The following is a 14,453-nucleotide window of genomic DNA, read 5'->3' as shown; positions in this document are numbered from 1 at the left end:
ACGGCAAAAATTATAACATTTCCAGGTTTAGGGACTCTTTCCTGCAACTCTCTGACTCGAAAGGATATCTATTAGCCTGCTAATGGAGCCAATGCATGCCCCTGACCTCACTCAAGCTGAGAGCCAAAAATCCTTGGAAAAACATAAAAATCCTAGAATCTGTTAATTTCTGTCAATGTGTTAACACGTGGCTCTCGGTTGCTTATATTTCGCATCCAGGTGTCCAGGAATGTTCTGGAGCAGATAACCAGCTTTGCCTTAGGGATGTCCTACCACCTGCCCTTGGTCCAGCACATCCAGTTCATCTTTGACCTCATGGAGTACTCCCTCAATATCAGCGGCCTCATAGACTTTGCTATTCAGGTAACAACAGCAACTATTTTGACATTTGATATTGACAGTGTGCGTTCACATGAACTCGTTTTCACGCCTGTCGGCTTTTGTTTTTTTCCTGACATTGTTGTATTTTCTCCAGTTGCTGAATGAGCTGAGTCTGGTGGAGGCCGAGCTGCTGCTGAAGTCGTCCAGCCTGGTGGGCAGCTACACCACCGGCCTGTGTCTCTGCATCGTCGCCGTCCTGAGAAGATACCACTCCTGCCTCATCCTCAACCCTGAGCAGACCGCGCAGGTTTTTGATGGGTGAGACATTTTAATTTTTATTTATTTTTATTGTTTTGTTTATACATTCTGACTCAGGCTGGGTTGAAAAAATCAATTCCTTTCTGTTGTTTCAATTTCTGTTTTGTTCTAGCAAATTGTGATCTTGTTGGGTCACCAGAGTCACAAATGTACTAATTTCAACCTTTCATTGTTTTAATACACACCGGTCAGATAAAACAAAAAAGCACTTTATTGTTATTTGAGATTTCGTTTTACTTTTTTAAATGCAATGTGTTATTTATTTCATATTAAGTTTCTTTCTTTATGCATAAAAATTCTATACAATACCATAAGTAATGTGTTCTGTGTTTCTATTAAAATTTGTTCCATGGAGTATTTTTGTCCACGTCAGAGTGTATATGCCATATATGGCCGCTATATGGCAGCCCACTGCTCCTAGATACATCGGTTACTAGGATGGGTAAAATGCAGAGAAATGCATTTCGTTGCCTTGGTACTTGTACTCTGGGCAATGACAATTAGTTGAATCTAATCTAATTCTGAAAAGCAGGTAGCAACTCTCATTATGTATAAAATGTTAATATATTGATATAGAACTGTATTGTGACCCTTTTCTATCAAAATGGGATCCAATCATGAGATCCTGCTCATCCCTACTCAGTACTGCCGTGTCCCCTTCTATGCTGACGACACAATCTTGTTTGTCATCGGCTCATCAGGCCTTTTCCAAATTGATCGTCTTTGTCTGTGAACATCAGGTTGCGCATCGTGGTGAAGTCGGGGGTGAACCCAGCGGACTGCTCCTCTGCAGAGCGCTGCATTCTGGCCTACCTGTACGACCTCTACACCTCCTGCAGTCACCTCAAGAGCAAGTTCGGAGAGATCTTCAGGTACAAGAGTTTCCAAGTTTTCTGAAAACTGTGTGCCAGTAGAACAAATATGTATGTCATACAGTATGGTGTGCTGCAAAAGTCCCTTAACTACAATTGTAGTAAATTAAGTCAAAGTTATTTCTGACCAGTAATGGAGTTAGATAGCCTTAACAATGTTGGATGGTGATACAGCGTAGCCTCCCTCAAACCCTGAACAGCCTTTTTTTTTTTTTTTTTTTGGGAGTCGCTTTACTTTACAAGGAGTTGTGATGTCTGGTTCTGTTGTCCTACGAGACCAAACATCACCCTCATCTCAAAGTATCTCATGTCAGGGTTTCTTCCAGAAAAAGTTGTGAGGCCTAGTGGCAGGGGGTGTTTTTCCGTGTTGTTCAATCAGGAAATTGAGTCAAATAAAATACATCTAAATAGGGATGTTAACAGTTAATCTACTATCGGTTAATTGTTTGTAAGAATTTGATCAATTAAGATTTTGTCTTATCAATAAGAACTGAACAATCTGCGATCTTGTTGTAATTGTATTTACGGGAGGGTTAGGAGCGCTGGGCGTTTAGAGGATAAAAATATGAGTCAATAGCGTTTGAGCATGGTTTCAGGATTACCATATCAATCCTCAAACAAACATCTGAACAAACCGAGCGCTCAGAGTGGTTGGAAGCCTGAACGTTTTGCTCACTTAATCATCATTGTCTCATTATTTGACACTTTGGCCACGTCTAAAATGAACATCCGACATGGTTACATTATATATAGATTACATAAAATAAGGAAAAGCATAATAGGTCCCCTTTAATGTTTGATCCGAATGACAGATGAGTAGATCTGGGGCTATCTTTTTTGTTATTCTTATATTTGCAGCGGGGCTATTTCAGAGATTTTTTTATGGGTTCGTTTTTTTTTTGACTAACCCCATTTGTCCTTCATATACTACCTTCATATGTTACATGTTAACAAATATCTGACAGTTTGTATGAACCGGACGTTAACGATTGTGAAAACTTTTATGACCCGCCTCAAGTCAAATCACACTGGAGAGGTAAGCGGGACGTGTCATACAGGGATTTAAAGCGTGCGCTCTAAACGATAATGTTAGTGAAGGCTGTGGCGGTATCAGAGCACCGGAGGGCAGACATTTCAGTGGGGCAGCTCGGGCATGGCACCCAAAACTGGGTTGCGATTTCGGCCCGGGAGATACTGACCGTATAGGAACCGGTGCCATAGTGGTCCCGGGTTTCGGTACGCCAACCCAACGGGATGTTTAAAACATCCATTGCGTGATCTTGTTTTGATTCAGAGTACGGAGAGGAAGGGCTATTCACGGTGTGTGTGTGTGTGTGTGTGTGTGTGTGTGTGTGTGTGTGTGTGTGTGTGTGTGTGTGTGTGTGTGTGTGTGTGTGTGTGTGTGTGTGTGTGTGTGTGTGCGGCAGGCCGCCGGGCTTGCAATGCACTGGGGGAAACCCTGCACGTCTTTGCAGTGTGTACACTGCACTTTTTCGTATCGTGATAAATAGCAACACATGTTGGGCCCCTCGACACTCCAAACAAGTACAGAACACCTGCCCTTCTCTCTTGATAAATTGCCCTCAGAACCTGCCTCTCTTTTCCCATGGGCACTCCCAGCGAGTTCTGCTCTAAGGTGAAGAACTCCATCTACTGCAACATCGACCCGTCGGACTCCAACATGCTGTGGGATCCCGTGTTCATGATGGAGGCCATCGCCAACCCTTCAGCTCACAACTTCAACCACTCCATTGTGGGAAAGAGGCTCAACGACAGCCCGGCCAACCGCTACAGCTTTGTATGCAACGTGCTCATGGATGTCTGCGTGGACCACCGTGATCCTGAGAGGTACGTTCTTTGCTCAATTATGATTTATTTTATTTTATTTCTTTTTGGTGATTCCATGGGAGAGCCACTTGATAAGCTGCTTGGATATTTTTTGTCTCTACAGCACATTTTGTTTCCAATGTTCTTTTATTCTACTTTTTCTAACTGTCTATCCTGTTTGTTTGTTTTTTTATGCAATAAATAAGCTATAAACTTTGACTATAACTTAAGCATCACTTCTCACCTCTTGTCTCCAGGGTGAATGACATTGGGATCCTGTGTGCGGAGTTGACGGCTTACTGTCGCTCTCTCAGCGCTGAGTGGCTCGGCATTCTCAAGGCCCTGTGCTGCTCCTCTAACAACGGCAACTGTGGCTTCAACGACCTGCTCTGCAATGTGGATGCAAGTGTCCCAAACAATCCTGATTACATTACACTCCTTGACTGTATAATAACAGTCTTGGTGTATTAATTTGATCCTTGCCATTGTTTTCTTTGCACTAACGGTCTACCATTCTCAGGGTATTATGCTGTCGCCAAAAAGACAAAATTTCAATAATGTTTCGGGGTAGCAGGGTCTGCTAAATGCCTGTTAATGTCAATGACAATGCCCTTTTTGTTACGCTTCCCACCTGACAGCTCTGTGACTTGGGATTCTGATGTTCACTCATGTTCTAATCTTGGAGATATTCCCTCTTCGCACAGCATGTGATGATTATTATTTTTTATTATTATTATATAAGAGCCGTTAAAGTTAATGCGTTAGGGAATCAATTTAAAAATATAACGTGTTATTCATTTTGATAACTCTAAGCACGCATGCTGCCTTTTGCAGCTACTCTGCAGCTGTGGGAATTGCAACAGCATGTATTTCTGGAATTTGAAGATGTGAAATATTAATTACAATTTATCTCACATTCAAAGCAAAACGGCCCTAAATTCTATAGAAGTACTTTCTATTGTTTTTACTATTCAATGTTCTCTCCCTCAGGTGAGTGACTTGTCCTTCCATGATTCTCTGGCGACCTTCGTGGCCATCCTCATCGCTCGACAGTGCCTGCTTCTCGAGGACCTGGTTCGCTGTGTCGCCATCCCCTCCCTCCTTAATGCAGGTAAGAAAACCTGATCAGTGATTTCATTTTAGAGATGAAACACAGTATATATTTATATATACAGTATATATTTATTGTTATTCAATTACGGAAACAAATTACATCCCTCGGATTGAACCAGATGCTATGACCTTGTTCAAGATTCAAGATTCAAGATTTTTATTTGTCACATACATATACATACTTCCATACATATATGCAGTGAAATGTAATGCAACGCACCCGGTGATAGCACACAATAAGTCCTAGGAAAAAGTACAAAAATAAAATAAAATAAAAAGTAGAAAATTCCTTTCTAATAGGAATCTAATTCTAATCTAACTGACTCCTAAAACGTAATACAGTAAGTGGAATACTTATAGAATAAGATAAAAAATATATAGAATAAAATACAATAAAAAATAAATTGAAATAAAATGGAATAGGTTGAAGGAATATGGCTATGTATATACAGACATGTGCATTTAAAGTGGCATGTGAATTAAAGTGGCATGTGAATGTGAATAGTGTGAGGTAGTGTTTGGGATAATACAGCACAGTATACAACAGTACGGCGCAGCAATACGGCATCACGAACAACCCTGAACAGTGATACAGTATGCGGTACAGTATGCTACATACAGTACAGTAGGTAGTGGAGCCTAGTGCATGGCTCAGTTAGGACCCCTGGTGAGGTCAGCGTTTACAGTTCTGATGGCTTGAGGGAAGAAACTCCGTCTCAGTCTCTCTGTTCTCTCTGCATGACTGCGGAGGCGCTTGCCTGACCGCAGCAGCTGAAACAGTCCGTTGTTGGGGTGATGAGGATCCTTCATGATCCTACGGGCTCTGCTACTACACCTCCTGGTGTATAACTCCTGCAAGGGGGGGAGGGTAGTTCCAGTGGTACGTTCAGCTGAACGCACCACCCTCTGCAGGGCCCGCCTGTCCTGGGCAGTACAGTTCCCAAACCAGGCAGTGATGTTGCCTGTCAGGATGCTCTCCACTGCTCCAGAGTAGAAGGACTTGAGGATCCTCACCGAGACCCGGAATTTCCTCAGCTGCCTGAGGTGGTAGAGACGCTGCCTCGCCTTTCTCACCAGAGTGTCTGTATGAACAGTCCATGTTAAGTCCTCTGTGATGTGGACTCCCAGATATCTGAAGCTGCTCACCCTATCGACAGAAGTCCCATTAATCCACAAGGGCGCGTGCGTCCTCGATTGTGATCCACGCCTAAAGTCCACAATCAGCTCCTTGGTTTTGCTGACGTTCAGGTGGAGGCTGTTGTCCTGGCACCAGAGTGACAGGTCAGCCACCTCCTCGCGGTAGGCCTTCTCATCGCAGTCGGTGATCAGGCCCACGACCACGGTGTCGTCAACCGGAGCGCCGGCGCAGGCGACCGCTAGGGGCGGCGCCACTATCGCCACTCCACACTATGCACACTATGTGCTTGTGGTTCTATGGTTCTATAACCCCTCCCTCTCCTCTCACTCACTCAACATCCACTGATACACAGCACAGCGGGACTTTCTTTATCCACCGAGGTGTAACGCTGCATTGGTGAGGTAAAATGGGAAGTGGGGGAGTAATAAGCAAGCACAATGTGACCGTAATGTTAACATATAAAACGTGAGATGCACCGATTGGTTTTCAGCTTGATCAGCCATAACTGGTGGTCAGCCGATCAGTGTCAGATATATCAGATTCTTCTTCTTTTTTCTTTTTCTTTTTTTTTTTAACCAGTGCTGTCAGCATGCTGGGCATACAACACAGAGTATTTGTATGCCATTGTATCAAGGACAGAGTTAGTCTGCAAGTGGAGTTCAACTTCTCAACCTGCAATGCAACTCTTTATTCATTCTATAATCATCAAGAACTTCTGCAATAACTCTGTCCTGTGGACGACCTGTAGGATGACAAGAGCACAGTTTTTTATTACACAGAACCACCTCCAATCCCCCTCTTTGGAGAACCATCTTATTATGTTTTGGTCAATAAACAACTAATCACACCTCCAAGAGGGGGAGAATCATCACAGGTGAGAAAAGTAAACATAGAAACAAACAACATGTACATGGAAAAACATAAACATAGAAACAAACAACATGTACATGGAAAAACAAACAGAAACGAACAACAACATGTACATGGAAAAACATAAACATAGAAACAAACAACAACATCTACATGGAAAAACATAAACTTAAGACCAAAACAGTTAATTAAGTCCAGGAAAACTGGAACAGCAATTGGGAACCTGGCCTCTTCCTGTCATGGTTATGGCAGTAAATGAGTGAGGAAAGTTGAGGAATGTAACCAGGAGGGTGTTGGGGTGTGTTCAAAGCTGGTGCTGGTGGTGTGTGTGTGTGTGTGTGTGTGTGTGTGTGTGTGCCTGTGATGAGACCGCCTGTATGTGTGAGTGAAGTGTCCACCGGTGACCGGTGGAACAGGACTTGTCCCAATTGGTTCTGGAGTATAAGGTCGGTATTATATCGTTGCGCCTCCAAGCAGCGAAAAAGCCCCCGAAGCCCCCCATGAGACCCACGGCCATACAGACACCCCACAGCTGCAGGAAAGACCTGAGCACTCCGCCTTGCAAACAACCCACCCCCATGTGCAGGCACAAGACACAGCCACAGGCGCGGAAGGTCCCACACCCTGCCCGAATTGCCCGCCCCACAGGTGAGCCAGCAGTGCCCCCATGCCCACCCGCGCAGCACGCAAGGGCGAGGCCCGCCCCATCCAGCCGCGAGCACCCATCCACGGAGTGTGCTCAGCACAGGGCACATGGATGTCAGCCCCCCTCGCTGACGCTAGCAGGCTGGCAGATATGTGGGCCTTCCACCACCCGGGGCACCCGCTGCAGAGAAGCCACGCAGCAGGAGCAAAGGCCCACAGCCTGATCGCAGCATGCCAGAAACCACCAGGCGCAAGCCGCCAAGACACGAACCCGGCTGGTACCTGGTTGCCCCCCGGCCAAAAACACCCCCACGCCAACCCACCAGTGCCCCGCCTCACCAGAAAACCCCAGTGTTCAATGTGTGCTGTTGGCAATTGCAGTTAAAATTCCAGGGTGTGTGTGTGTGTGTGTGTGTGTGTGTGTGTGTGTGTGTGTGTGTGTGTGTGTGTGTGTGTGTGTGTGTGTGTGTGTGTGTGTGTGTGTGTGTGTGTGTGTGTGTGTGTGTAGGTTGTTTTTTTTAATCTATTTTTATTTTATTTTTCACAATCTTTGCAATTTATTTTGGATTGTAAGTACCATATAAATATAATAGAAAGGTATATTTACACTTAAATGTGAAAGAGACTCAGTTGAAGTTTGAACTGGAAATTTCCATGTTAGTCATATGTTGTGTCCTACTAAAAATCAGTGAGCGTTACAGATCGTATTATATTGAAACTTGGTAACATTATGAACATACAATGAGCCGAAATCGGCAGATCAGACTTTCAAAAAATTTGAAATCCATAGCTGAGCGTACACTCAGCTCGCATACGATGTGATTAGCCTCGTTACCAGGCGGCTACAGAGGGAAACTACTGATGGAGTCATCTATCTGCAGTAACTCAAAGGCTACGGAGACTCCCTGTGACACTATTGTAGTACTCAAAATATTTTCCCAGGGTTGGCAGGTCTGCAAGTTCTCACACTGTTCTCTTTATAGTTTACCACAGCTTGTTTCCCCCCCCTTAAAACCCTTGCCTGTAATGACTTTATAAGAAATGTGATTTTCTTCTCTTCATATCCAGACCTCCTTCAAAGCGTCTATATTTAATATCGTAGCCATCGGGTCTGTTGGAACTGGGTTTGCGGTGTATTGCAGCCTGTCTGCTCGGCAACACCGAGCTTTATAATACATTACCCCTCGAACGTGGCGTTTGATGTCGGTCCATCGAGTCCATGTTTACTTTGTGCACTGGCCAGAGAGAGCTGCCGCCCTCTCTCTTTTCTCTCTCGCAACCGTTACTCTGTTTCTCCCAGCTCGAAGATAAAGCCCCATTCAGGCATGCTGTCGTTTCATCGGCCTACTATGCCATGCCAAATGCCGACGGCAATCTTCTGCTGCTTTGTTCTAATGCCCTCTTTCACAACGGCGCTATGAAAACGCCACTTCATTTCAGCTGATTGGATGTCTATCTAGGACAGGCTTTAAAATTCGTTTCTGGATTATGTAGCCTCAGTGTAAAAATGTGTAGCTCAGTTATGTGTTATGCGCAGGTTTTTTGTTTTTTTTTGTTTGTTTTTTTAATAGATCTAACATTCTAATCTATTGATTCTCAGCCATTTTCATGGGCCCTCAATTTAATAGGCTTTAGGTCACGAATCCCATTTGATACGATTATGTCTCTGGGAGCACAATCTGAGAACAAGCATGTTATTGTTAGATATTACAGTATTGACCCGAATATAAGAAGCGTTTTTTTTTTTCCTGGAAATGCGTCTGGAAAGGTGGGGTCGTCTTATATTCAGGGTCTAGACTTTTAAAGGTCAATATACGGTACAATAATAAAAAATTAAACTTGTGCATTAGCAGGAGTGTTTCACTTCATTTACGCACATATACAGTACCCTACAACTGTCGAACAATGCTGACACACAGTCCCCCTCCAATCCACCACTGCTGTTGTAGTTCAATGTGAACCCGGAATTTTCCCACGCAGCTGATTTAAAAGAAGCAGGCGGGTCTTCTAGCTCGGTGTGTCAGCCTCATTTGCACTCGCCATAGTGTGACCGACTCAGACGCAATCAATCTTCGCACATTCCGTATTGACTGCATGCTGCCTTATCATTATTTTAAAATAAAATTATTTTCTTTAATAAAACAAGATTTGGTCTTCAAAAAGTATTTTTACAAAAAGGGGTCTTGAAAAAGGGGGGCTTGTCTTTCAGGGCCATCTTATATTTGGGTCAGTACGGTCCATCCTGAATACCTGTGTATATAATAAAGTTATGGAGATCACAGTGATTACAACGATCAAAACAGTCATAATTGTACATTCTCTAATGTTTGTAATGTTAAAATATTGCTGGGGACTCCCTGGAACCTGTTGAGAGCCATTGTTCTCATGCATATCCTACCCTCCCCAGCTTGCAGTGAGCAGGACTCTGAACCCGGTGCCAGACTCACCTGCAGGATCCTGCTGCACCTGTTCAAGACGCCCCAGCGCAATCCGGTCCCACAGGATGGGAAGCCAGGTAGCCAGTGCAGCCACCAACCCTCCTATATGTGACGCTGTATTGTGTCCTGTGTTCCAGTAGTGACCATATAATCATTTGAGCTTGTCACATCACATTTTTTAAAACAGATAAATCCTCAGTTGGGATCCGGTCTTCATGTGATCGTCATCTCCTTGCTGCTTCTCAAAACAGCATAGTTGTGGGAGCAGTGTTTGCTGTCCTCAAGGCCGTCTTCATGCTTGGTAAGGACGTTTCTAGTTTCACTACTATATTTTACTATATTTCTAATTTGACCTTGATCGAGCTGTCCTATCCGTCCCCTTTTCAGGTTTAATCATCTGAGTGTTGGGGGAGAAGAAAAAAAGATATGAACTAGAATTGAGATGGGATTAAAATATATATACCCCTTGGTGTGAAACCCCAGTGCTTAGCCTGCTTTTAATTACTTTATAAGCCCACAGACATTCTTGTGTGTGGTCCTTTTAGAAATTACCTCCAACATTCACCAGATCATGTATATGAAAAGAGTTTAAGGCTTATCGATTATACATTCTTTAATTCCCCTCGCTATCTATTATTAATATCATTATGAATATACTTTTTTTTTTAAAGGTGATGCAGAGCTGAGGGGCTCGGGACTCTCTCATCCCGCGGGCCATGACGACGTATCTGGGGGGCGCACTGTCTCAATTGAAACGGCCAGCCTGGATGTGTACGCTAAATACGTGCTGAAGAGCATTTGCCAGCAGGTGAGCGTGCCAGTCGTCACAATCAAAGTGATCACTAACTTAGTCTTCCGTGAAAGCCACCCTGGTGTCCAACTTTTCTTTCAACTAACAGGGTGCCTGCAGGTCCTTTTTAAAAGTCCTATGTCCTAAAATTATTTTTACAAATTTTAGGCCTTAAAAGTTATTAAGGATTCTCAACCTTGTATTTATGAGGTCTTCATTTCAAAATAAACATTTCATGATTGATTGTATGGTGTCAAAATAAGTTAGTATCCAAGTTCCTCTGCATCAGAGTGACCATTTCTGATATTACCCCTGTGGGCTGGACCCCTAATAAGGTTGACCAAAATATGAGAATTTGTATAATTTTTTTATTTAGTTCTCAATGTGGGGCTATGAGGCTTAAAGCACCGTTAATCAGGATCTGGTAATCTTGAAAAGTCTGAATCTGGATCAGGATGATCCAATCAAATGTTGCTTTGAAAAAACAACACACAAGTAAGGTGGATTACCTGATCCTGGATAGCAAAACATGGGATTGCCAAATCAGGATCATTCTGATCCAGATTAAACGTTTTGATCAACTGGGCCCCGTTCTACAGTTGATGTACCCAACTCACTTTATACTTATATATACTATATACTTACCTGTAGAGAGGTTGGATTTATTCCAGTACCTTATCACTTAGCTTTGAAATTGTGAAATTGTTCTTATAACAATTCATAGAATCATGTAGTTCATCACCTGCCCTGTTTGACCCTTTAAAAAGGTCTTAAAAACTATTACTTTTCACTCTTACCTTACCTGCAGGAAACCGGAGTACAAACAATAGGACTCTCTTATTGATCTCTTTAATATCATTTTTTGACAAATTTAAACCGAACTCTTTAATCTAACTTTTCTGACTCACACATAGGGAAATGAGGGTGAAATGGCTTCCGGTGGCAGTTTTCGCTTATGTCAAACGGGAGCCCAAATGTGCAAGAGTGTTTGCCAGTAGTCCAGATGGCCGCTCTGGCCTCTGTTCTCGGGGGACTTAAAAAAAAAACGGATCCCCCTCAGAACGTTCTGGCATGTGGTGTTCTGGTCCTGTGAAAGAGGTGAAGTGACCCCTTGAAGTTCTGTTTTTATCAACACCCAGCTCCCGAATGCCTGCTCTGCATAACTCATGAGTTTGGAGGCTTGATTATGAGCTAAATTCTGACCTAAAGCTTGTTTTTTATTGATTTTTTTTATTGATTTTTATTTTTATTTTTTTTTATAGTTATTTCTGATGTATGTGACATCAGTAATGTAATGTAAAGTTGGTAGCAATTCTGTCTATATAGATTTGTATCTTGACCCATTTCATAAATATTAGATCGAATCGTGACCCCCTCGAAATGGAATCGTGAGATCCTGCCCAATATCCAGCTCTACCAAACTGAGATGTGAATGGTGTGTGATCCTGCAACAGGCCAGCATCCCATTCGCAGTGTCTCCCTGCCTTTTTACCCACACACCTGCACAGGAATAAGCTATAATGAACATGGAAGGGAAGGTAGAGAGACAGTGCTGTGTTTTTGTTATTGTTTTATTTAAAGGACAAAAACAAAAAAACAAAAGGAGATCTTTCCACTGTTCGTGGAAACGTGTTCCTCTAACTCAGGGGTGTCAAACTCATTTTCACCCCGGGACACATCAGCATTATGGTTGCCCTAAAAGGGCCGGTCGTAACTGTAAGACTGTATGAATGTAACTACTCCTTAACATATTGCTCAATAACTGTCTCTGCATTTGATTATTATTTATTCAAGTGTACAAGTATTGTACATGCATTTACATAAATGAAGAAATATATGTAAGCACATTGCTCTGTGTTATTATAACATACATAAATCCCTTCCCTTTATCAGATTAAGAAACCCACATTACTTCACCAATTACAGATCAAACTTAAGTGAATAACGAAGACAAATATCATCAAACACAAGTTATTACATCGACTTTGTTCAAAACATTTTTTGTCATAGTTGAGACGGGCAGAACTACGGTACAACAAATAATTGTGAGCTGCTAAGAACATGTGTGACAGATGTGGCATTTTACAAAAACAAATGTCTGCAGACAGCCTTACAGAGGGCTTACATCCAACTAATGAGAGATGGTTTTGATAGTGACAGTAAACATTAGTCAGCACCACCAACTTTTCCCAGGGTAATTTAGTTTTACTTACAGACCTCTCCACCGCATCAAAAATGTCCCTCCCCTTCGTCGTCCAATGCACGGCCGCTATATCCAAGAGCCCCTCACTGACAGTGAAGTCTGCCTTCACGCCCCTAAAAAAATGGACAGATGCGCTTTATCCGTGTTGTCTGTGCTTTCATCTACAGCTTAATGAAAAAGCCAGAGAACTGTGTGTCTCTTCGGCCAGCTGTGTTGTCGGGTTGCCTGCTAGTTCCTTAACTTGGTCTGCGATGGTGTTTCTTGACATACTGACGTTTTTAAAAGTCTGTTTCTGGTCGGGGCACACCTGCTCACATACTTTGAGCCCACACTGCTTCAAAAATGCACCCTCTGAGAAACACTTGGAAGCTCGGGTGATTTCTTCAGCCGGGATAAAGCTAGCTTTCACTACGGCATCCTTTTTTGGCTGTAGCTTTTGTAAACACATTCTGCTGCGATTGCAATCTGCCTTTTAATTTTTGGACAATTTGATGTTTTTCTTGGAGGCTAAATTGAGCCTACTTGGCTCCGTGTTTGGTGTCAAAATGCGGACGTAAATTGTGTTCCTTCATCACCGACACTGCCTCGTAACGCAGCGGACATACCATTTTTTCTCCTTGAAGCACAAACATGTATTCACTTTCCCATCTTTTATTAAAATTGCCTTCCCTCTGCATCAATTTTTCTCTCGTTGGACATTTTGGGATTATTTGTAGATCTTTTTCAACTCCCATCACTTGTTCGAAAACCGCTTTAGTTAAATGCCGATATGGAAACACTGCAATCTAGCGGCAGGGTGCTGTCATTTCACGGTTCACAAAATCGGTGTGCATGGTGGGAGATGTAGTTTATGGTCACTGTACGCTGTAAAGCAGCATAGACTTTTATTTTCAGACAATTATATGCCTTCCTAAAATTACGTGGCGGGCCGAATTCGACAATGACTGATCGTACCTTTGGCCGTCATCCAGGAATGGGTGGGGGAGCGCTGTCTGAAGTCGCTCTCTGAGGACAGCAGTGCTCTACAGGACCCGGTGCTGGTCAACATCCAGGCCCAGAGGCTCCTGCAGCTCATTTGCTACCCGCACCGCCAGCTGGACAGCGACGATGGCGACAACCCCCAGAGGCAGCGCATCAAACGCATCCTGCAGGTCGGCGGTCCACTCCCAAACCTTTCACCAGCAAAAAGTTTCAATGTCAACGTAGAAGTGTGTGATGTTCTCGAGCAGATTATTTCTTTCCCCCTCCTTCTGGTAACCCTCATTAATTTCTGGCTCGTAGGCGTTGCCTGCAACTAGGAATATAAAATTAAATAGATAATAACAATAATATAATAACAAATATTGTGAATATTTACATATCTTTTAGTGCAGGTAGGCCTTGATCTATCCTGACGATGTGCTTTAAAAAAATTGATGTTTGTAATAGAGATTTTTGTTGTGATGGTGAAGTACTGCTGCTATCTCGTGGCTGGATGAGGAACAGCTCTACCAGCCCCTTAAAAACTGCATGAAAATTAAGAGAGAGCTTTTTGCTGCTTTTCAGTCCCTTAAGGAAATCACGATTTTGTGGGCATAATAATTAATGCAAATTCAAGGAATCCTCTGCAATATTTTTGAGCCTTTGCAATTCAGAAAATCCCTTCAACTTTACTGCAAAAAATGCAGAACTTTGAGGAAAGCTGCTGCAAAAACAACAGCATTTTTGTTCCGAACAATCACAAGAAGACTCTTTGTTATTGGAAACACAAACACACACACACACACACACATGATTACATATGTCTCTGAAAGTAGTTCTGCCCTTATTCATCACAGAACATGGATCAATGGACGATGAGGCAGTCGTCCCTGGAGCTGCAGCTGATGATCAAGCAGAGCACCAACAATGTAAGCTGCATCTGTCTGACTGGATCAAA

General features: G+C 43.0%; 1 protein-coding gene across 1 annotated transcript in view; it reads left to right on the top strand.

The window, feature by feature from the left end:
- Positions 1-14,453, top strand: part of med12 (mediator complex subunit 12) — a 39,003-nt gene that overhangs the window by 17,998 nt on the left and 6,552 nt on the right. Inside the window, exons 18-28 of the mRNA XM_080007954.1 lie at positions 220-363; positions 476-639; positions 1,380-1,511; positions 3,132-3,359; positions 3,596-3,740; positions 4,329-4,449; positions 9,512-9,619; positions 9,730-9,843; positions 10,214-10,350; positions 13,507-13,686; positions 14,353-14,424. Coding sequence (XP_079864080.1) covers positions 220-363; positions 476-639; positions 1,380-1,511; positions 3,132-3,359; positions 3,596-3,740; positions 4,329-4,449; positions 9,512-9,619; positions 9,730-9,843; positions 10,214-10,350; positions 13,507-13,686; positions 14,353-14,424 — 1,545 coding nt within the window. The remainder of the gene's footprint in view (positions 1-219; positions 364-475; positions 640-1,379; positions 1,512-3,131; positions 3,360-3,595; positions 3,741-4,328; positions 4,450-9,511; positions 9,620-9,729; positions 9,844-10,213; positions 10,351-13,506; positions 13,687-14,352; positions 14,425-14,453) is intronic.

Source organism: Zeus faber, assembly GCF_960531495.2.
Source record: "Zeus faber genome assembly, chromosome: 10".
Lineage (NCBI taxonomy): Eukaryota > Metazoa > Chordata > Actinopteri > Zeiformes > Zeidae > Zeus > Zeus faber.
This window is presented reverse-complemented; position numbering and strand designations above follow the sequence as displayed.